This window comes from Ixodes scapularis, unplaced genomic scaffold (assembly GCF_016920785.2).
Source record: "Ixodes scapularis isolate PalLabHiFi unplaced genomic scaffold, ASM1692078v2 PGA_scaffold7__128_contigs__length_106722199, whole genome shotgun sequence".
NCBI lineage: Eukaryota > Metazoa > Arthropoda > Arachnida > Ixodida > Ixodidae > Ixodes > Ixodes scapularis.
The window spans coordinates 10224390-10247152 of NW_024609882.1; the positions used below are offsets into that span (position 1 = coordinate 10224390).

The 22763-nt window shown below is 47.8% G+C and overlaps 1 protein-coding gene across 1 annotated transcript in view; it reads left to right on the forward strand.

Annotated features, from left to right (window-relative positions):
- LOC8040201 (Down syndrome cell adhesion molecule-like protein 1 homolog) overlaps nucleotides 1-22763 on the forward strand; it is a 94831-nt gene that overhangs the window by 34499 nt on the left and 37569 nt on the right. The window contains exons 6-9 of the mRNA XM_042286376.1: nucleotides 716-803; nucleotides 17154-17273; nucleotides 18914-19087; nucleotides 21992-22139. Of these exons, the coding sequence (XP_042142310.1) occupies nucleotides 716-803; nucleotides 17154-17273; nucleotides 18914-19087; nucleotides 21992-22139 (530 nt within the window). The remainder of the gene's footprint in view (nucleotides 1-715; nucleotides 804-17153; nucleotides 17274-18913; nucleotides 19088-21991; nucleotides 22140-22763) is intronic.

Here is a 22763-nt window from a genome sequence, read left to right on the forward strand (position 1 = left end):
CCCCAGGGCTTTGCAGGAATGTCAAGGACCCAGACGTTTTGTTTTATGTATTGTACGATTAACAACAACAGACGTCCCAAAACTTGTTAGTTGTTTATACGGCACGAGTTTCGTTTGCCAGAGTATGGCGACATTGTTACCCACTAGACATGAGCAATTTAGCCAGTTCAGTACGACTGCTAGGCTGGGGTCTCTAGCGCGCATCACGCTATAATGATACAGGACCGCACGCCGGTACGATGCTCATCCAGATCCAAACAAGCAGGGGTGGGGATTGTACCCTGGAGACCTATGTCGCGCTTTTTGGACTCCCACGGCGATTAGGGAGAAGGAAGTGACGTCAACAACGCAATAAAACGCAGATTGGATGTTTCTTCTGCGGAAATTCGTCATCAGCGACCCTCACTAATCAACATCCAATCTGCGCTTGCTGCGTTGTTGACGTCACTTCCTTCTCCATAGTCGCCGTGGGAATCCAAAAAGCGCAACATAGGTCTCCAGGATTCAACAGGCCCATTGCATCACGATATGGTTAGAATCGCAAAGACTGGAGTGGGAAAGGAAGACGAAGAGACACAGAACCAAAGGCCCTGTGGGATGCGTCTCTTCGGGTTATATTTTTTTACCCGTGGTCTCAGGGTTTGGGTTTATGCCGTTGCCGAAGTAAGTATTTCGACTCGTTCTAATTCATGATGCTCGCGTATCTCTCTACCAGGTGAACTACAAAAACCGAGGGGAGTACACCTGCGTGGCGTCCAACAGCGCGGCATCTGCCAACTACACGGCTAACATGGTGGTCAACGGTGAGTATTGGCCCTCTCCTCCCCCCCCCCCCCCACCATCTTTCACAACGCTTAGAAGAAGAAGGTCAACGGTGAGTATTTTTTTGTTGTTGTTTCTTTATTAGGCCCGTTAGCCGTAGTGCTATTACACTCCGTTTTACTTTACGCCCAAAGGCAGCAGAGGCGGCGATCCGATGTAGCCAATCAAGCAAGATTTAACGGAGAAGAGACCTCCGGCTCTTTGCCTTTTGTGAACTCACAGTTTTGCTAATTCTGTGTTTATATTACCACTTTCGACCTTGACCTGATGTGATACCAAAAATTGAAATGACACCACCCCTTAATGGAAGAAGGAGAGCATGTATTCTGTCGTTCCCGTTGCTGAATTCACTCATGAATTAAGCAAGCTCAGCATGTCTCTAAAAACAATCAGTTAACTTGACAGTTCTTGCTTACGTGACGTCTTTTATTAGAACACACAAAAAATCCTTGTCTTTTTTAATTGGGATATTTTTTTCATCGAGGATCCCGAGTTCTTAGTTTTATCTTTGGTAGTTGCTCCTGTCCATCTTGATTTTGCGCAGCCGAGATGCATCCTTCGGTGACAAGCTCGCACTTGCAGTCTTAACTCTGTGTCTATAGTTGCATGCAGTACAAACCAAGGCAGCGCCAGGCGAGGGACGAAAGGGCAAGCACAAGGACGGCTGCGAAGGAGGAGAGAAACATCCTCCCCTCTCAAACGTTCCTATTAGCGGCGAGAAGTTTCGGTGGCGCCCTCGTTCAGTTGCCTTTCGTGACGTCATTACCTTGTGAACAAGTTCGGTGGTGTTTGTAATGGGCATGGCGGCAGCCTGAAATCATAGCGCTCTCAAAGCAACACTGCCAACACCGTCGAAATTGAAGTTCTTATATTCCTCGTATTTCCGTCGATAAGAAATCCTTTGCTGGCGTCATAGTCAGCATTCGGTCAGTTGTGGTGGGCCAACCACAGCGACGCTTTCGATCGCTCACGTCGCCAATAGGGAGTATTCACTGGCGGCCATAACTGTGTGCGCGAATGCTGAGCGCGTGCTGATGGCGAGCTTCCACAGTTCTTTTGCAACGTGAATTGCGCACCATCAAGAGTGCCGGTCTTAGCAGCCTATTGATGTGAGCTCGTTCTGAGCATGTGCTCTAAACAGTACCCACAAATATGGCGTCGAGTGAATACTCCCTATACCCGTTTTCACCTTAAGAACCGTAGTGAAAAAAAGTCCGGCTCGTCGCGCAGCATTACTGATTTCCCAGTTAATGTAGAGAATTACGATATATGCGCTTGCATTTGAGATTAGTTATATGTTGTCTAATCCAGACGTACACGTTCAAAACGCCAAAAGCATCGCTTTTTCCTCTGATAACTAAATCTCGTAAGAACTACTTTGCGCCGTGTATGAACAATGCGCAAAACTTTTTTTTTTCTTGAGGTGAAAATGGGTATAGTGCTCTCCCGTTCCTCCCCTCGCTCCCCTCTCCCGACCCGCCTTCCTAGTGCTTTCCCTTCCTCTCTTCGCCTGGCGTTGCCTTCGCCAGCACTACACCGTGGCCTGCACTGTAGGGTGCCTACATGTCTGTCTGTCTCAGAGTGAAGACATCCATTGTTGCCCTAAATGTGCCACCGCGTGACACTCTGGCGCACTCGGTGCGTGACTTGGGCGGTAAAATGGCGTCTATGCATTAGCGAAAGCTACGCGCTCGAACTGAGTGACAAAGGATTGCGCGCACTTCGAAATGCGTAAAAAAAAAAATCGATTGGGCGGAAAAATGGTTGAGATGTCGCCACTCAAGCAAAAAGCGCGCGTGTGTATGAAGGCACTTCACTGCACTGCCACGGGGGGATCGAGTGGCCGTGGCACTGCACACAACTTGTGGAACGGAGTATAGTAGCGGAATAGTTCTACGGGTGTTCATCGTGACACAAAATGGGAAGCGTAAAATAAAGCGAAGCAAAAGGCAAATGAACACAGATAAGTATAAACTATGCGAATACGTTAAATGGACAGAGCTATATTCTTCGAGCGGAAATAAAACGGTTACATCAGATGCCATTGCTAGCGATCAAGACAAGGAACACGGGACTCGTTGCCGGTTTCCCGCGGGTCGCGGCCCAGCGAGTTGCGGGACATATGTGGCCCGCGGGGTTTATGTTCGAGACCCCTGATTTATATAAACTAGCAAGTTTGAAAATCGCGGTAAGCCTTACAAAGTAGGCGTCATAAATTACGCGAGTTATCCATTAATTAATAAATCATTTTATTTAAGCACTGTGTCAACGAGGAAGGTTTACTTTTCCGTAATAATTAGAAGAAGCGTTAATCATTAGTCAACAGCAATTCACGCTCCCAACTATTCTCCTGATGCAGAAGTTTAAAACAACTAAAAATATTTTAACATTTCATAAGTTTAAAACAAATAAAAATATAAACGAAAGTAAAAATTGCGTTGCTCAAAAAAAGATGATAACGATTGAGAAGGGAATTTCAAGTTACGTACCTTATTCATTTTCCCTGCTACTTTATCTAATCTCCAGTTATGTGTAACCAGCATGTAAACACACGTTTGCATTAGGGGAGACAGGCCGAAATGCGGTTAACACCATTTGCTATCTCCGCTATCCACCGATGAATGACATGGTTGAATGATGTTGTTTACTTGACATCCCTACAGTAATGGAGAGCTTAAGTCACGCAGGGCATCTTCTATTATGTTCGCTCCTCTTGATTCATAATTCGTTCTTTGACATCTTATTGGCTGCGCAATCTTTTGACGTCGCAGCTATTGGCAGCATGTATGTATGTATGTATATTTGAGGCCCGATCTCTTTGTAACGAGAGTCTTGTAAGACATGCCAATAAAAGCAAAAAAGAAAACCTAAATAAAAAGGACCACAACGGAAGAGAAGTAATTAGCACGTGTCCAAAGTTCGCCAACCGTCACTTTCGCACAGTCAAAGTTAATCAGTTCCCATGACACCGTCGTTTTAAGTGAGTGTTTGCCCCTCCAGCCAAAAGTAAAGCAGCGGCTATTGGCCATCTTGGTCACCTTGGTCGTCTTGGTCACGACCCCGATTTTTCAGTCGAGTCTGCCACCATACCTCGAGCCTCCGCTTGGAGCATACAACATGGGTCTATTCGTTGGTGAAACCAAGTGCCTGCTTCAAGCGGCTACCCACGACAGGCGTTGGGTGTAGCGCCCTGCACGCAAGCAGCGAATGGTCGGCTGTCTCTTCGCCCGCTCCACACGCACTGGATACCGTGTCAGTCATGCTGCTATCGTTAACCCTCTTTCTTCATGATCTGCACATTAACCTCGACTCTAACATACAAACTGACGCCATATTTTTAGATTTTTCAAAAGCATTTGACAAAGTATCTCATCAGCGCTTGCTACTAAAACTTGCTCAGTTGAACTTGGACCATAATATCTTACGATGGATCAAAGAATTTCTTAAAAACCGCTCCCAATCTGTCCTAGTTAACAACCAGTCTTCTAATCTCATCCCAGTCACATCGGGCGTCCCCCAAGGGTCTGTTCTTGGTCCGCTTTTATTTTTAATATATATTAATGATTTACCGCAACATTTATCCTGTAATATTCGCATGTTTGCAGATGACTGCGTCATCTACCATTCCATCACTAACGTATCGGACCAATCTGCTCTCCAAAACGACCTTAACCGCGTGCTGCAATGGTGCGACCGTTGGTAAATGTCACTTAACTCTACTAAATGTAAAGTTATGTCCTTTCACCGCCGCCGCAATCCTCTTTTCTTTCCCTATACCATCACTACCACCCCGTAGAATTATCTTGGCGTACGCATATTACTAACATTACCTCATCTGCTAACAAAACCCTGGGATTCCTCAAACGTCAACTACGCCACGCCCCTCAGGAAGTAAGACTACTCGCCTACAAATCACTAATAAGATCAAAGCTTGAATATGCATCCGCCGTCTGGGGCCCTCACCAAGTATACCTCATCAACACAATCGAAGCAGTCCAAAATCGCGCAACTAGATTCATTCATTCTTCATACTCGTACCATACCAGCGTATCACCCCTGAAAGCTGAATCAGGTTTACTTAGTCTCGCTTGTCGTCGCCGCATCGCCACCCTCTGTTTGTTTCACAAGTTATTCAATTCCCCCCTCTGTATCTCACCTTACATCGTATCTCCCACACGCATATCTCACCGCACCAGTCATCCTCTCCAGGTTGCTCGCCCACGCGCTCGCACTGTCACTTTTTCTGCGCCATTCTTCCCCCGAGCAGCTCCAGACTGGAACGGCCTTCCCCACCACATTGCTGCCATCACCTGCCCGTCAATCTTCTTCGAAAATGTTACCAATCATCTCTCATCCTGAAGACCAGCACTGAAATGAAATGAAAAAATCGTACTTGCTTCGGTATAGGCGGGTACGTAGGGCACCAACACGGGCCTCTATAAGTAGTCGACTGCCCCGTGTGTTCCCCCAGAAAGTCACCGGGGCAATCTCCGTCTTCAGAGACGCGTACATGTGCATGGAAGGGTGTTGTAGCATGCCGATCATCCAACGGTCCCTCTCAACCCTCTTTACTTCCTCCCGCACTGTGCTCACCCACTCCTTTTCTGTTTGAGGTTCAGTGGCCAAGCTGAAGATCTTAAACTTTGTCCCAAGACGAGTGACTCGCTTCCTCCACGTCGAGTCGATATGCTTCAGGTAAATGTACATAAAAACTCGCCTAGCCCACCGGTCTCCGTTCATGTACCGGAGACGTGTGTAGTACTGAAGCTAGCTGTTTGCCTCCCGCGCTTCAAAGAAAGACAAGCCGACATCGCTTTCTATCAGTTCATTGGCTACTTGTCCATGGCACCCTAGTGCCTGTCATCCGACCTCCCTTTGGCGCCGCCCAAGATATGTGCGTAGCTCACTAGGAACACATATGACTGAGTTTTCAAAAGTCAGCCGGGGCACAGCCACAGCCTTCCCAAGTTCTCGGGTGACAATGTACCGGTCACAGCTCCATAGACTCCGCCTTCGCAGCATGTTCCGCTTACTAACTGAGGACCTCCTGAGGCCCTCATGGTGGTCAGTCAAGTAGTCCTCTCTAGCCGACAGTGTTATTCCGAGGTCTTGTCGAGCATTCGAGAAGACAGTGGCGCCACGGTGCGGCTCCTCGCATAAACTTTGTGCAATGAACACAGCCAGACTGGTATATATATTTTTGGTAGCAGCGAACCTTTGTTTCTAATGAATGTCAGATTGCTTGAGCACGGCGATCACGTCGCCGCCTGCTCCACGAGGCGGCGGTGCAATAGACCGATCTCTCCAGCTAGTTTGAGTACGCCACTGCTGCCGATATGCATCTTGGGAGCTGTAGTCTTTTTGCACGCGCCACAACCCTGCTGGAGGTCTGCGAGAGCAGACCATGAGGCAGCATGAGCTGTCGCGTGAACTGGCGTCTGCCTCCTACGAACTACTGTTATGGCGACGTCACGCATGCGTGGAACGCTTGGTGAGATCGGTCTATTGGAGCGCTTTCCAGGAAGCCGGGGGCGGTGTCTCAGCACAGGCACCCGACAAGCCGGTAAGGTCAACACCCAGGTCTCGGCGGTAGTGCCCCACGAAGTAGAGAGCGAGAGATCTGGTTGGGTTCTCAGCTTCGTGTAGGATCATGAGCATTGTCTTGAGCTGGAGTAGCGCGGGCGTGCCATTCACGCAGGGGAAGCCCCATCCTCCCTTTTCGCGCGGGATGGAGAGCACCTGGCGGGTGACGAGCTCGGTCTTCTCCACCCAGAAGAATCTGAACAGAGAACTTCGCACTTGTCTGATGAAGCTTCGCGGTGGTACCACCACCTGCGCTAGGTACCAGAGTCCCCCGCAGCACACCGAGTGGGCCGGGTACCGGCGCTCGGCCATGGCAAGAGCGTAGCCGCGGGCGCGTACCACACTTGCCGTGATGTCGCGAGCAAGGTGGGTCCACATCTCGAGCCAGATTCCCATCGCGTTGTACGTTACGCCTAGGATCTTCACCACGGCAGTCGCCGGGAGCGGGAAGACTGGGTTTGGTGGGCGGTTAACCCACAGCGCTTTGCTCTTTTGCTCGTTGAGGCGTGCGCCCGAAAGCAAGCCGTACGTCGCGAAGACCTGAAGCGCTGCGCCAAGGTCGTCCGCGTCGCAGGTACAATGTGATGTCTTCGGCGTACGCAGTCGCCTTCTCCTCGCCGCTGCGGGGAAGAGGGAGGCGGCGCACCAGGGAGCACCGGTCGATGTTGGTGAGGAACGGCTCGAGCGACAGAACGAAGAGGAGCGGCGAGGGTGGACAGCCCTGGCGTACGCCTCGCGTGACGGAAAAGCTGGCCACCATGCTGCCGTCCACGCACAGATCACTCTTCATGCCAGCGCACAGGACCTCGAAGAGGCGGACACCCTCCGGGGGGAATGAAGGCGTCAAGCGTGGCGAAAAGGAAAGGGTGCTCAACCCGGTCGAACGCTTTCGCCTGGTCCAGAGGTGATCAAACCCCTGGCGCAGCGGGAGTTCATGTAGTGAAGCACGTCTCTCGTGAGTGATGACAGTGTGTGGACGCTGCGGCCCACGACCGAACACGTCTGGCGCGTTGTTAAAATGTCCGGGAGGATGTCGTGCAGCCGTTGTGCAAGCACCGAATCGAGCAGCTTGTAACTTGCGTTGAGCTAAGTGATGGGTCGCCACGCCCCTGGCTCGCTGAGGTCTCCTCCCTCTTTGGGCTACAGGATTATCGTGCCCAGCTGGAAGGACTTCGGCAGGACTCCGCGAACAAGGTGCAGAGGACTGCACGGGCATGCTCCCCCAGCACATCCCAGAATGTGCGGTAGAACTCGGTCGGGAATCCATCTGGGCCCGGCGCCGATCCAGTCTTCAATTCAGGAGTGCGTTGTGAACCTCCTCTGCATTGGGAGGCTTGAACAGCTGATCGCCAGTGGTGGGTGGAACTTTGGGGAGGTCGTGCAAGAAAGGGTGCGTGGCCAGGGTCGCGCGGTCTATCGTTGACTCCGAAGTCGCCAGGGCCTCGCAGTGGGAGTTGAAGCTTGGGACAGAAGGTTGGCTAGGCGGAGGCGTCGACGGAGGAACTGGAAGGGGCGGGACTCGCCGCTCCTTCACCTGTGTGCGGTGTGTGTAGCAAAGCACTTCAGGGTGGAAGGAGACTCTGCCCCTCCCCTGAAAAACTGTCGCTGCTGTCGTCGACGCCCGTAGTAGGCGTTGGCACCGGTCGAGGAGTTGCGACAGGTAGCCCCTCTTAAGGGGAGTCCCAGCGCCCCCGCGACGTACGATGGGGATTCCCAGCGAGGTGTCGCGGAGCTCTTCAACACGCCCCCCCCCCCCCCCCCCCCCCCGCCCCCCACGGACGCCGCCAACCGGGTTTCCAGAAGGTGGTCCCAGTTCGCTGGATCTAGCGTCACTCCAAGGAGAGACCGGCGCAAAACTTCTTTTAGGCGGTCGCGGCTCGTCGGGTCCTGCAGGACGCGGGAGTCCAAACGCCAGAAGCTTTGTTGCCCGGTCGAGGAAACCAGACAGAGCTCCGCGAGCACTGGCCGGTGGTCTGAGATGTGACCGATGGCGGGTGTGAAGTCCACAGCCCCACAAGCTTGAACGGCTGAGGCCAGGGTCTCGGTGACGTAGACCCTGTCCAGGCGGCTGCTTGACCCACCGCGTTGCCAGGTGTGCTCGAAAGTGGCGCCCTAGAGAAGGGTCCAGCAGTCCACCAAGTCGGAATGTCCAATCAGCCGTCTCAATTCGCGGGCGTTCCATGTAGTGCGGCCGTACCCTGGTCCCCTGACGTCGCGCCGGGAGTCGACGACGCAGTTGAAATCTCCGAGTACCAGGCAGTGCCGCGCGTCGAGGAGGTAAACATCCAAGTTCTTGTAGGATGCCGTGGAGTGCGAGGGTTGTGCCGGCGCGTAAACACACACGAAACAAAAACGCGGCGTCCAGAAAAAAATCCCATGTGATGAATCGGCCATCGGGGTCAAAGCAGCACGAGCTTTGCTGCATGAGCGCGCGATTAAAAATAACAATTCCTACCCCCGAGAACCGGGTGGTAGCAAAATAGAAAAAAACAATCCACTATAACGTTGCTTGAAGAGGGTGACGTCGCGTTGCCTAACAAAATTTGTCTCCTGAAGAAAGAGGAGTTCGCAACCGACAGTCCGGGCAAGCTGGAGAACCTCAAATAGTTTGGTCGCACTGCGGAACCCCTGGACATTCAGGGTGAGGACCGGTAGCTGTGCGAAGAGGAGGAAAAGGAGTCACCGGCTCTTTGTTAATCCGAGGGTGTTTCGGACGATAGCTGGCGACTGAGGCTTCCAGTGGGCCAAGGGAAGCCGTTCCGCGAGCACTTGAGGCGAGCTGCTGCGGGTGTGATGCCTTGCGGGGTCGCGAGCTCGTCGCTGCTGGAAAGGACACGCTTTCCCTCCTCAGCACCACCGTGTCGGCTGCGACTGCGGCTGCGAAGTCTCCGCAGTTCCAGGCTTGCGTTGCGGCGTCGTTCTCGGTGACGCGGTCTTGGGCGGGTTTCCACTCCTTTGGCGGTGTCCCCGGCGGTTTCGCGGATGTCGAGGCGTTCCTCGTCCGAGCCCTCCGTGAAGTCGCTCCAGTTGAGGCTCGGGCTGAACTGAAATTCCGGCGCAGTCGAGGACTCAAGTTGTATCGGCGCTTCATCGGAGCGGGGGCTCGAGGGGAGTGGAACGCTGGTCTTGGCGCCGTTCAAAAATGTGGTTGCCGGCGCGTTCGAAAGCATGGCTGCTGGCGCGTTCGAATCTTCACCCGTGGCCATGGCGGTAGCAGGCGCTGGCTGCGGTGTCGTCGCATCGAGCTCAGGCGAGGTTGTCTCGGTGGACTCGGACGGGGAGGGCACGGTAGATTCGGTGAAGCCGACGGCGGGTGTCGGGGCGGGTGCGTTCGACGCTGCAGGTGAAGGGGTGGCAGGGGCTCCATCCCGAGGGGTCGATGCCTCGGCCGAGATCTCGTCCAGGCTCTGGCCTGCCACGGACGAGTAGGCGCGACGTTGGGTGCAGTCGCGTGGGCCGCCCCGCAACGTCCGCAACCGGCCGCGCATCCGGCGAGTCGTGGCCGAAAGCGGCGCAGCGGGTGCAGTAGGGCACGTTGCAGGCCGCCTTGATGTGGCTCTCCCGCAGGCACCTTTGGCATACGCGTCGGAGGCCGCGGTAGGCAAAGGTTGCTCGATGGCCGCGACGCGGAGGAAATTCGGACAGGCGTCGACTCCTTCATTTCCATGCGTATATAGCGCGTGCTCGTCCGCAGGGTAGGGTGGTCTTGGAACACTCGAAAGCGGATGTCCAGGACCTTCCCGTAATGTTCGAGCGCAGCGGCGAGTGCTTCGCTCTTGACGTAGACCGGAAAGAAGAGGCTTATTATGGCTGTTACTCGCGGTCCGACGGGGACGATTGACACGAGGGTTCCACCAGCGCTCAGGGCGCCGGCATTGACGATGCGGCTCATGGCCGGCGACGAGGTGACGGACAATTGGAAGTTTGTTGCTCCCAGGTGCTGCACAGAAAACAATTCGGCGGTGCCGACAATCTCCGTGGGTGCGTCGAAGATGGAATCCACATACGCGCCCAGCGGGCAGGAGACATCGAAGGTCAGAGCCTTCTTTGACTGTGAAGGGGGGGGGGGGGGGGGGGGGGGGGGGCACGGTGGGTGCATGACGCACCTGAAGCAACCCCGGCCAGAGACGACCGGTCCGGGATTGTAGACGAATATAACGTAGAACCGACAACAGATACAATCTGTCTACGTCTCCATGGAAATCGCCATCTCGGTCTATTAAAATCTTCGAAGCTTTCGGAGGCTTGTTCTAAACCAGTCGCCAAGATCACCATGAAGCATCCTCGCATTGGAAACGTTCCTCGCCATTATAAGTGTCTTTGGCACTGTGTATGCAATCAACTTATCAAACATGACCACGGACATCTTACAATTATGTTGTTCTTCTTGCTTATTTTAAAACAGTGAACATATTTTTCAGTGCCTCCAAGCACCGACAGAGAATGTCGTGGTGGTACGAAGATGAACGCTTGTTTCTCCGGTGTGTGGTTAGAAAAATCTCGGTATACGAGAAACGTCTCCATAAAGCTACCCGTCACAGCGAATTTAGATCGGCTCACAAAGAACGGAGGGGTCAAAAATAAATGGCTCATTTCACGGACCAACTTGGCGAACATACGGGCAGCTTGGCGCTACTTTCCCAGGATCCAGTGACTGTAATCCGGACTACCTAAGGGACGCTGAGGGGATCTAATAGTGATGACGTTTAGAGGAGGAAACGCGCAGGTCTTCTCTTCTATAGTCAGTCTCTAAACAGAAAAACAAATATCAACCGATAACAAAATGCCGTTGTACCACTGTCAATGCCAAAGGCTCGTGTCAGAAGACGAGCTTTCACGTGCTCCGGCATAAACAAGAAACAACAGCGTTCGGAAAAATATGATCCGATGGACGTTCTGCTTTCGCACCCCCATGGCGCGTGAACTTGACGCCGATGCCCAAAAGACTTCGGCCTGGCTTGTCGCAGATGTCGCTCTGACTGTGCCGTAGAGGAACGGAGGACTGGTCAACATCTTGAGACTCACAAAGAAGTCGCAATTGGGCGTCTGGCCAGGTCCCGAGTATGAAGCGCACCTGTCGAAGAATTTCTGTAAGATACATTAAGAATGCTTTAGGGCAGCTTGTTTGAAAGCACAGTGAACAGTTGCAATGTTCATCGCTTCTAAAAGTCTGTTTTGTGGAGCAAACTAAGCAAAGTTTGCAACTGTTGTTTCTTCGCGGTGACATATATTATTCGTGGAATCATAATATTGTCGCTTCTTCAATTCTTGAAGATGAAAAAGTCAATCTCTAGAAAAGAGATTTTCTGCTCAAACTCTCCGCATAAAACAATTCCGCGGACGACGAACTTTAGTCAACCCCATCTAATATGCGATCTATTTTCCTGGGGAGTAGATCGACATGGAACTTTCGAATTGCCTGCATAACGATCGTAAAAGGCACGACCTCAATCTCGGTACACCGTGTCAGAGGCGGCCCCACTGAGGGCTTCTTATCGCAAGCATATTCGAATGATCAAATGCCTTCTCCCGTCGTGGCTTCGACACTATTTTTTTTCTCTCTCTCAGAGCAAGTCAATACACGACTAATTTATGCAGACGTGTGCCAATCTGCTCGTCTCGAGTGGGTACGACGAAACGCGAACTTGCGAAAAGAGGCTGTCGAAATTCCGTCGCCGTACTCGGATACATTTAAACACGCTCCGTATTAAAATATGATGACTGTGCAGGGGAGATGTTTTTCGAAATGATTGTTGGGGATTTTTATCCCATTCTTAATAGCTGCCTCGTTCGGATCATACGGTATAGCTTACGGTTTGAATGCGTCCCATTTATATCTAAACTAGCGAAATTAAAATGGTGCATTTTGCCTGGTTACCTTTTTCAACCCTGTCACCCAGCACCCATCGCGCCTTTGCGGATATTCCAAGTACCCCATGCCGCACAATTCAATTGAAGCCCTAAGCTCGCGCACACTTGAACAGATGCGGTCTACTTTGAACGAACTCTCCTTCATTCGTTTCCCCCTCTCCCTTTATTTCCCCATTTTTTTCTTTTTATCTCTTTGCGAATATTATGGCACTTTCCGTGTCGAATGCGCATAAAAGCATGCAGCACTCGCTCCCGGAACCGAGGGCATAACCAAATTACGACCGACAAGTGGTAAGACCCTTTTTCGTGGCCCGCAAATGTTTTATAGTTTTTCGGTGTATATTTGTTCTTACGTTTGAGTGGCTCCTTTAACTCACGGCGTGCCGTAGTGGCGGTCCTCTTATCGTCGGGCGGACGTGCTGCATAACTCGGTTCTCGTGATTAACGGAATTAATGGATTTAAGGTAGTTTGAAGCGACAAGGACTCCCAGGCAAAAGCTTTTCCCTTTCCTGCTGTTGAAGCAAGGGGCCAAGGTTTTTACGCCCGAACAAAGCGAGGCGCCTGCGTGAAAACGATGAACATAATAATGACAATAATACAAAACGAACAAAGAAAATAAAGAGGTGGCGGCGGAGCGGGGCTCGGCGAGCCTTACGGAGAGCGCTTGGGGTTCGTGTCCGGAGAACCGGGCGTGAGCTCCCCACGTCTCAAGTGCGGCGCGAATTTCTTCAAAGGGAAGCGCCGCTAGCTGGGACCGAGATCTAGTAGAAATATAAGTGTTTTGCCGCGTGACGCGCGAGACTAGGTGCCATCCTCTCAGTGTGGCCCACGCGGTCGAAGTGGAGCGATGGAGAGTCTGAGTTTTTTGTTGTGTTTTCTATAATTAAGGTCGGAAAGAAAGCTCAAATTGATTCATGGGGTGATGCTTCACCAGGCAACACGCAGATCTCAACATTTAAAATGTGGAATAAAACTTTGGTTTGGGCTAGTTGGTTCATATCGATTAAAAGGTGGAATAACGTCGTTGCTTTTTTGTTTCTTTTTGCCCGCGGCAGCTATAAGGCGACAGAATAGAAACTGCGTGAATTCTTCCGGAAAGTTGGAAAACTTCATTATTTTTTTTTTGTATCCAAGTTTAAAACGCAGTTTTACCTCATTCGCCATAATTCATTACTCTGTAAAATAGTAACGTTGTGCGTATGTTTCTACGACCGGAACTTAGTCAGCCTTTATGTGCGTCTGGTGTCTCAGTTAAAACCAACGTTACTAAACCACTCAGTTTAAAAACTGCCATAGAGACTGCTCTGAAAAGTGGCCCCGATCTGTTCCCGAGGAGTGAGCTAATGGCAAACACAACGCCGCCATTTCTGCCGCAGCGGCCACTCGAGGAACTGCACGTGACTTTTATTTTGGCTTTAATCGCCCATTTTGGCGCCGAAGCAGGTACAGTGGAAGAGGTTACAGCGGTCGCGCCGCGTCTTACTACCGAAGTTTAAATGCACCTAGGTCGGGACGCGCTGCCTGAAAACACCGCTGAGGCATGGTGGTATAAAAACAATATTAATCGTGCCGCAAAACCTTGCAAACTAAAGATTTTAAAAACATCACGCGCCCTTCATTTTGTACTAAACTCCAATAAATTTCATACAAAAAAGGTCTTTTTCATTTGGTTTTACGCAAAAAACATGCTTTCTGAATGCTCAAGGTGACCACAGTACAGACAAATGATAAAGAGTGGCGCTGTTGTCGTATTTAGCTCGGTCTCGGTGGACGCCAACGGCCCAGCTAGGTTTCGACGGCGAGTTTCCCAACTGAGTGTTCTAGTAACGCTGGCTAAAGATGAGAAATTTAGCCATTGCAATACAGCCGCTAGCCTCGGGTCTTTAACTTGCTTCAAGCGGTAGGATAGACTACCGCACGCTTTTATGATGCTCATCCAGATCGAAGCGGGCAGGGGTAGGGATTAAACCCAAAACCCTTCGGTTCTGCAGCGCGAGCTTTCGCTCCAAGAGTTCCGAGCTGGTGTGCGCTAGCCACACTCGCCCACTGATCCCTATTCCCTACTTTGTAGATCTACATTCTCTTTAGTTCTATTTGGGAAGTTGAAGAGTTCATGTGATAGAATACCGCGGATGTCAATCGTGGTTAGGGTGTATATGTGTGGAGACGGAATTGGCAACGAGCTCGTTTCTGTGATGCTATTCTTGGTGTCAAATTAAATTGGCGTCTTCATGACGTTTTAGTTTTGCAAGTTTAACCTGTAATCAAGCTTGCTTATGACAGACTTCTGGCAAGTTCACAATAAAGTTTTCAAAAAATTCCTCAAATATTTTAGAAAAAGAAAAAAAAGTGCTCTGTCGATGCTCGTCACTTGATTGTTTTCTATTCAGCTCTTGGCTCTACGACGAACGTTCGAATTGAATCTCGCCTCAACGTTTTTTTTTTTTTTTCTATTGTCTTTTTTTCAATTTTATAAAAATTGTTAAAATAGCACTTTTTTATATGATATTAACGTGGCAAAGTATTACAGCATACAATAATGTAAAACTCCCCATTTTCGCGGCCCCTATTGTTCGCGAATTGTTCACAAAGGACATAATCGCGGCCACTAAATTTCGCAAATTCCAGACACCTCATCGAAACTCTTAAGAACCGAAATTTTCGCTTGCTTTCAAGTTTCGCGAATTTTTCAATTCACGAAATTCGCGAAAATTAAAGACTCGCGAAAATAATGGTTTTACAGCATGTCCTTACAGGATGGTGCGCTTAACAAAACAAAATATTCTTTAGCCGTAAGCCAAATATTTCATTTTTTATTGTGAGCAGCTTTTGCATAATGTGCAATACGATGTTTAATAAAGCGTGAAACACTTCATTACGGCCGCAGAAATTAGTGCATATTCCTAAAGACGTAACAACTTACGGCTGGCACACATTGTCCCCAGAAAAAATAGCGAGACAATCGTGCTAAAACCACTGAGCCTTGATTTTCATCACAACACCCTATGTATACATGTGCTCAGAGAACGTCGACTCTCGCGACACTATCGTGTCAAGTACTATATTTGTGCCTAGTTATTACGTTTTGCTTTTGCCACCATTTTTACTGCGCAGTTTTATAAGGTATAAATGGAGATTGAATATATTATCGACAGGAAAATACTGGGGGCGGTTCTGTTTGTTGACTCTCAAAGTGTGAGTCTCGCAGTTCGCTCCCTTAAAAATACTAAAAATATGCTTTTACAACAAATTTGACATAAAATTAACTCTACTTTGCATGATGGTCAAAATATGAAAAATGTGTGTGGCACTTAGTCACGTCGGCATACTACTCACCAAAGAAGCTGACATGCTTGGAGAGTCTGCAAGTAACTGTGCCCAATATTTGCCCTGTTTACCCTATCAAGATATAAAACTTTTGGTGAAGTCCTCGATTCTTCGTCGTTGGCAGTCGGAATGGCACATATAGTGAGAAAATAAGCTACATGTCACCAAACCTGCTTTGGGAGTTTATTAAAGCTCATCGTCCAACAGCCGACTTCATGAAACTTTGCTGTGCTGTCTGAGAATTGAACACTCTTTCATAACTGCTAGGTATCTCCTTTGATGGGAAGATCCACCAGGCTGCGGTCAGAGTTGCGAGAGGCTCACTGTTTTGTTGTTGTGTCCCGGCGTTCAGCCCAAGCGCACGCATTCATTTTCCTGAGTATTTCCAACACCATACCTCATTCCATCTTGCTCTTCTTGTGGGATTGAATCTTCTAGTTTCTTTTGAACGAGTAGTATACTTTCCTGGTGGTATTGATATTTGACACCAATTCTAGTTTTCTGGTCACACCTTTGTGAAACCCTTCCTACAGTACAAAATTCTTTCAGTTAGTTTGGCGCAGATGGCCTTGTAGCTTTTGCGCTGTAAACCCCTAAAATCGTTTTCTCTCTCTCATCACGTTTTCTAAACCTATAGCTAAAAACGCGTTCGTGTCTCGATCTTACTCACTGTGCAAGGTACGCAACAGTAGTGTATATAATTTCAAAATATATAATCGTGTTGATACTCGTGAGAATTAAATGCGTTGTTAGTTTTCAAATAAAATGGCGACATTCGTGATTTTCTCAGGTATGCAAATTTAAAAAAATGGCGTTTTCTTAGCAAAGTATTTCAATTTTCAGAAAAACACGACATTTACCAAGACTCAAAGCTATTTTACCTGCCCTCAGGCATCTTTAGTTAATGGTCAAATCTTTTATTAAAAATAATTTTGAAGTTATCTGCATTCAAGTTTTGCGAAACCAGCTGCACGTCTAAAACCCGACAGTCTATATCTCTATGATCTGCGATTATTTATATAGGAAAGTCATTATTATCAACAGCATATTGTTATTTAATCTTATTGAAATCACCTTAAAACCATTCCATTTTGCAAGCCTCATTAATTATGTCTTGCAGCTTAAACTTTTATCCATATTCAGTTTCCGCATAAAGCTGTAAAGGCTGGGCTGCTGTTATATGTAACATTTGTAACACACGTACGCAATACTCATCTATGATGGAGAGCGGAATACCTTTACGGTGGAGATCAGTTAACTTAATTTAGCTCTAAATTATTACGTTTCTAAAACGTTACCACGAGCGTAGCAAAAAGCCACCCATTAGCCACCATTATAGAACAAATTCGAAGACTCGTCCATCAAGGTAGGCTTTTAGCGCCACTCCCGTACGGTGGATTGAAACAGTAAAAGTGCCCACTTTTTTGTCAACTTGTCGAACAGGTTAATCACGCATGGCCTTTCTTTTCCCGTGAATATGTTTTGAAGTAACCTTCCCCTCTACTCTCGCTCATGGACGCACTGTTGTATTTCCCTTTCCCTCCTTCAGTGCCACCAAGATGGAAAGTTGCTCCGAAGGAGAAGTCGGCGGTCGTCGGAGAAAACGTGGTGGTGGACTGCCAAGCCGAAGGTTTCCCGCCTCCACGAATCTGGTGGGAGAAGTCGTCAGGTAGAGCTCATTGTCAACTTACAGAAATTTCGTGTTGTTCCTTTTTTTTTTTTACATGCATTTTTCTTGTGTACAACACTGTAAAGCCTACTCGCGCGAGGGAGCGTTCAAATGAGCCGTCAGACCAATCCGCTGGCCCGCGCAATCAGCCTTGGTAGCCTTGCGTACGAAGTAAAAAAAAATGTATTGGTTGCCTTGAAAAGGCAAACCTGGCATGGTACAGACGCCGGTACGTTACGCCCGGTCGTTTTTTATGTTTTTTGGGGCTTTATTTTTGTTTATTTTTGTGGTGCAAAAGCGAAGACGACGAGATTATCTTCCGTTTTTTTTTCACACCACCAGCCTTGCGCTGGCTGCACGAGTGATAGCTTTGGCGCACCACCCCGCTTCCCACGCATTTCAAACCTTTCTAACATTTTCTGATTTTGTGGTTTTCGGTGACGCTCAGCAAGTTTCTAATTCAAACCACACGTTTATTTGTACTAACTAAAAAGCCAGCAAACTACCTTTATTTGATTATTCGACTTATTGTGACAATTAGCCCTCTGAGTTATGTCCCCCTGGTTGTTTTCTAAACTGACCTGAACGAACCGCATTAGTGTTGCTTTTACGGCGTTTTTATAACAAAACAGTGATGCAAAGAAAACACACCTGTATTAGCGGAGAGACGGTCGAAATGTAATTGAGATGGTGCGTATTAATCATGACGTTCACACCCTGAGACGCGAAAAGTTATTTTCAACTTCCTTCCTAGTCTCAAGTTTTAGACAGCATGAATAACATCATGATCTTGTCATGTGCCTACAGCACGTGACAAAATAGAGCCAGAAATACTGCAGAACTTAGCCGCTCTGTTTGTAAACGGGAACTATACTACAGATTTCATTGCGTCACGCACAAACAATACCTTAAAATGGGAGTTACTCGAAACTCGCAGAAGAAGACTTTGTTTGAAGTTGTTTTACAGCATTTACCATTTGACAGTTGGTATACAAGAAGACATGTATATAATGCGGCCCCACTATCAATCGGAGAGTGTTGACCATATTTTAACGATGCAAGAAGTTTCGTCCAGAACAGAGGTATTTAGGATGTCCTATTTTCCAAGAACTATCTATGAACGGAATCTATTGCCTCCGGCTGTGGTTGCTTTACTATCAAATGATGAGTTTTTCCCATGTTAGATTAAATCTAACTTGAGTTTTTTTATATTAACTTGCATTCGCTTGCATGATTTATAAGCTTAGTTTGTGTGTTTTGTTTAAAAGCTTCTATTTCCTTGTATAATTCATAAGGTTTATGTGATGTTTGAATGATTCATCTGCCGTGGAGCAGAGGTCTGACTGACACCGTATGCGTTTTCTATGTATATCCCCCTCCCCCCCCCCCCCCACGCCACTGTAATGCCTGATTTCGCGCTGTGGGTAATGCAGAAATAAATAACACCCTGTACGTTATCCGGATCCTACGTCAAACTTCAATAATAGTTTCTAATCTATACATCTCTTACCGAAGCAAAGAAATAGTGTGAACAGAAGTATAAAGATATCAAAAGCCAAGAGCTCGATTGGTCTGAAAAAACATAACGTCTCTTCTCTTATCATTTTGGCTCTTTTTTTTTTTTTTTTTTTTGCTTCCAGGGTCGAGGCCGTCTGAGTATAAGGTGATCATCAGCAACTCCCATATTCACGCCCTCGAAAACGGCTCCCTAATGGTGCGTGAAGCGGAGCGTAACGACACGGGCTTCTATTTGTGCCAAGCGAGCAACGGCGTGGGTTCGGGCATCAGCAAAGTCATCGAACTGAAAGTTCATGGTAAGCAAACTCTCCCTGCCATGGTGTTTATATTCAAGGAGATGACACCATCTCCTTGAATATAAAAACCATGCACAACTTACGTAGGAATGGAAAGCAGTTGGGAAGCTCATATAACTGTCTTGTCATTTGTAATATCAAGGATTGACTCGCACATACATTTGCTTTGTAGCGTGATATGCAATTTGTTTGTCTGCATCTTTAGACACATGTTTCAAAATGCTGTGTTCGAATGCCATGTTTTGATTTGTAATTTTATATTTATATATTGTTTTTAACGCTTTGGCATTAGAAAGCTCCTTTTGACAAAACCCCGGTGGCGTCGTTCGTTTGTCAGCGTCGGGAAACTAGAAAGAAGGAGGGGGAGAGGGTGACGCGTGGGACGCTCTAATCGGTTCGAAGCGCTGGCATCAGCAAGCGCCAACCTCTCTCCTCGGCGCTTACAAACTGACAGACACCGCCGGGTTTCCGTGAAAATTGTCGAAGTCACGTGCACAGCTGGCGCGGAGACAGAGGGGAGGAGGCCCCGCGCAACACCTCCCAGATAACAAAGCCGTAGTGGTGAATGAGATGGCGACACCAGAGAAGGCCAACGCTGCACACAGAATGGAAACGAGTGCCGCGTCAGCGCTCGGCTTCGAGTCGAGTTTGTGCCGAACGTTGATGCAATTGTCGTGTCCAATCTGTGCGCAGCGCTGATCTTCTCTTATGATGCCATGTCATTCAGCACTACGGCTTTGTTTTCTAGGATGTGTTGCGGTGGAATGCGGGCGTGCTCAGCTCCCGCTTTGCCGCCGCCGGTTGTTCTTCGGCTGGACTTTCGTAGTAGTGGTGTGTGGGCTGTGATGTGTGTGTACACAAAAATGATAGGTGTGGTTCCCTGCACTCACTAGTGATATGGATGCGGTTTCTTCCACGAGTTGTATGGATGCGGTTTTTTTCCACTAGTGATATGGATGACCGTATGATAGGCCGTCAACGTACTCTGACAAGCAGAGTACAAAAAAGGCTGAAAACAAATTACAGGTAGATTCGTTGGTGAATTCTTAGGGAATCCGCTGGCATGACCCTTGAGAAGTGTCACAGACGTCCCACTTTAGTAAACGCTAACACTGACCTCGTGACAAGGCCGAAAAGAGACAGCAAAAAAAAAAAAAAAAACATAGAGGAAGCATAACAGAAATGCGAAGGGGTCAGTGTTAGCCTTTCCCAAAGGCGGACGTGTGTAACGTTTCCAAGGGTCATGCTAATGCATTCCCTTAGAATACACCAATGGATCTTCCTGTAAGTTTATTTCAATGTCTTCATTTAGGGGCCTGGTGTCTTGCTTTGTAATGCCATAATATATTGTGCCCTTATTCTGATGTTTTTATTTCACTATAGTACTTGTTTATTTGAATCTGTTTCTAACTCGTAGGATTTAATAGTGAACAATACTATAGCTTTGATTTGCTGAATATATATTTTTAACTTTTCTTTAATTGATATAAATTCGCTTTACATTGCTTTTACATTTATATATATTTTTATGCATACTAGTTATGTTTCTATTATGCCAAATATGTCTGCTTATTTCCCTCTGTGAACCAAAGGGGGGCTAAGGCTTGGTGAGACACTTACGACTTTTTGTTGCGGAACTCTACCGCAGAACCAAATAAATAAATAAATAAAATGAAATACGTTTACAAACCTCTGTAACGCGCAACTATTGTGCAGCTCTTCAGGAGGAGGAGGGGAAGGCACGGAGGGGAGGGTGTGCCCGCCCTCCTCCCTATCCTGTCTCCTTCTATCCTCCTCCTTTCTTCCTCCTCCTCCTCTTCACTTCTCCTCTTCCTCTTCTCTGTTTCCTTTTTCCCTCCCTCCCCTTCCCTTCTTCTCCTCCTTTCCTCTTCCTCTCCTCTTTCCGCGGAATTTCTTCATAGGTGACGTGACACGAAGTCATGTGACGTCATTTTCCCCGCTAAATTTAGCGGGGAAACTGAATTGGTGTTGAGGTCAAGTTATACCAATTTGCCCGCTAAATATAGCGGGGAACCTTAACCCACTAAATTTATCGGGAAATAAACAAATACAGTTTCGCTGCCAGATTTAGCAAAAAAGCGAACGTCACGTGACCTCAACACCAATTCAATTTCCCGCAAATTTAGTGGGAGCGGTTACGCCGACGCCGACGGCGACGCTGCGAAACGCGGAAACGGACGCCTAAGAGCTGCGCTCTAAAATATATATTAGTACATACGGCCTACACAAAGTTCCCCTCAATTGTCGTATATAATGCACGTTTCGTCATTAATAATATGAGGAAATGTAAAAATGTGTAGTGAGGAATTGTAACCCAAAATATCTACATAATTTACACTGAAATTGCAGATGCGCGGGTGAATCCTTGAAAATCTCTGATCACCTAAACCTTAAGCAACGCAAGGTGTGGACAACCCCCAGCATCTCATTATCGCTGCGTCGCCAATGAGAGCGCGACATAAGCCGATAAGAATGGCGAAGAACCATTCACGAAGCAAGAAGCGTGACCACGATAGGCCAAGCCCTGCGTTTCTTGAGCTGGTAGTGTCTATGCGGAGAGCAAGTCGTCTGCTTCTCGCGCAGACGCTCTGGTGACGTCAGAGCGATGCCGAGTTCTGATTGGCTTTGATTGTAGGATAGTGGGTAGACCTCAGAGCAAGCTGCCTTGAGGTCTACCCACTATCCCACAATCCTACAAACTTGCGCTCCGCATAGCATACCAAATACATGCACACTTGTTCGTGCATGTGCTGATTCCCGAAACGTTACACAGGAAGTGTTTTTTTAGCAATATGTTTACTTTCAATATTAGCAATGTTTGCTCGAGCTTTTTTTTTTTACCTAATTCCCTCATAAAAGTTTTGTAATATTTTGGTATTCCAGTGTCGGCTCACTTCAAGAATGCTTTCAACTCGAAGACACTTCGAAAAGGAGACACGGCGCACATCAAATGTGAAGTTGTCGGAGAGAAACCCCTGACCATCGCGTGGAGCAAAAATGGTCAACCGTTTTCGTCGACAATCGATCAAAGGTGCTTCCTTCTTTGTCAGTTTAAAAACAAACATGCAGGCGTACTGTATTGAGGAAGGTTTCACCATTAGTATGATAACATTTCCAAAACAATCTTGAAGTAGCGATAATAAAATGTTGGAAAAGTTATCAAAATCAACTAGAATATGTAAATATTGAATTCGGCCCTATTATCCCACGATAAATATAGACGACTTTCAAATTAGAAACTCCCGCCTGATCAGTGGCAACTATCAAATGAATTTTACTATTTTAAAACTGAGTGTTTTCTTTTTCCTTTTTGGAGAAGTCGAAACATTGCAAGACTGTATCTATTTTTTGGTAAATGCTTTTGTAATCGATTTGTAGAAGTGAAAATATCATCAGTCAGATTGCACGACACACATAAGGTACGCTGTTGTTTTCCTTGTTTAACGCATTCTTAATTTGTGAAAAGTGTTTAGGTAACTGTGAATGTGCAATTTGCCTCGAATTAGTGACTTGACAGTAAATGTGTTATTTGTGCATTTGTGAGGGCTGACATTGCTGTCTCTACACTTCACTTCCTGCTTCAAATTTCTATTTGACTCTTTTTTGTGCCGTACTTTTTTATAATATATATTTGTGTGTGTGTGTGTGTTTGTGT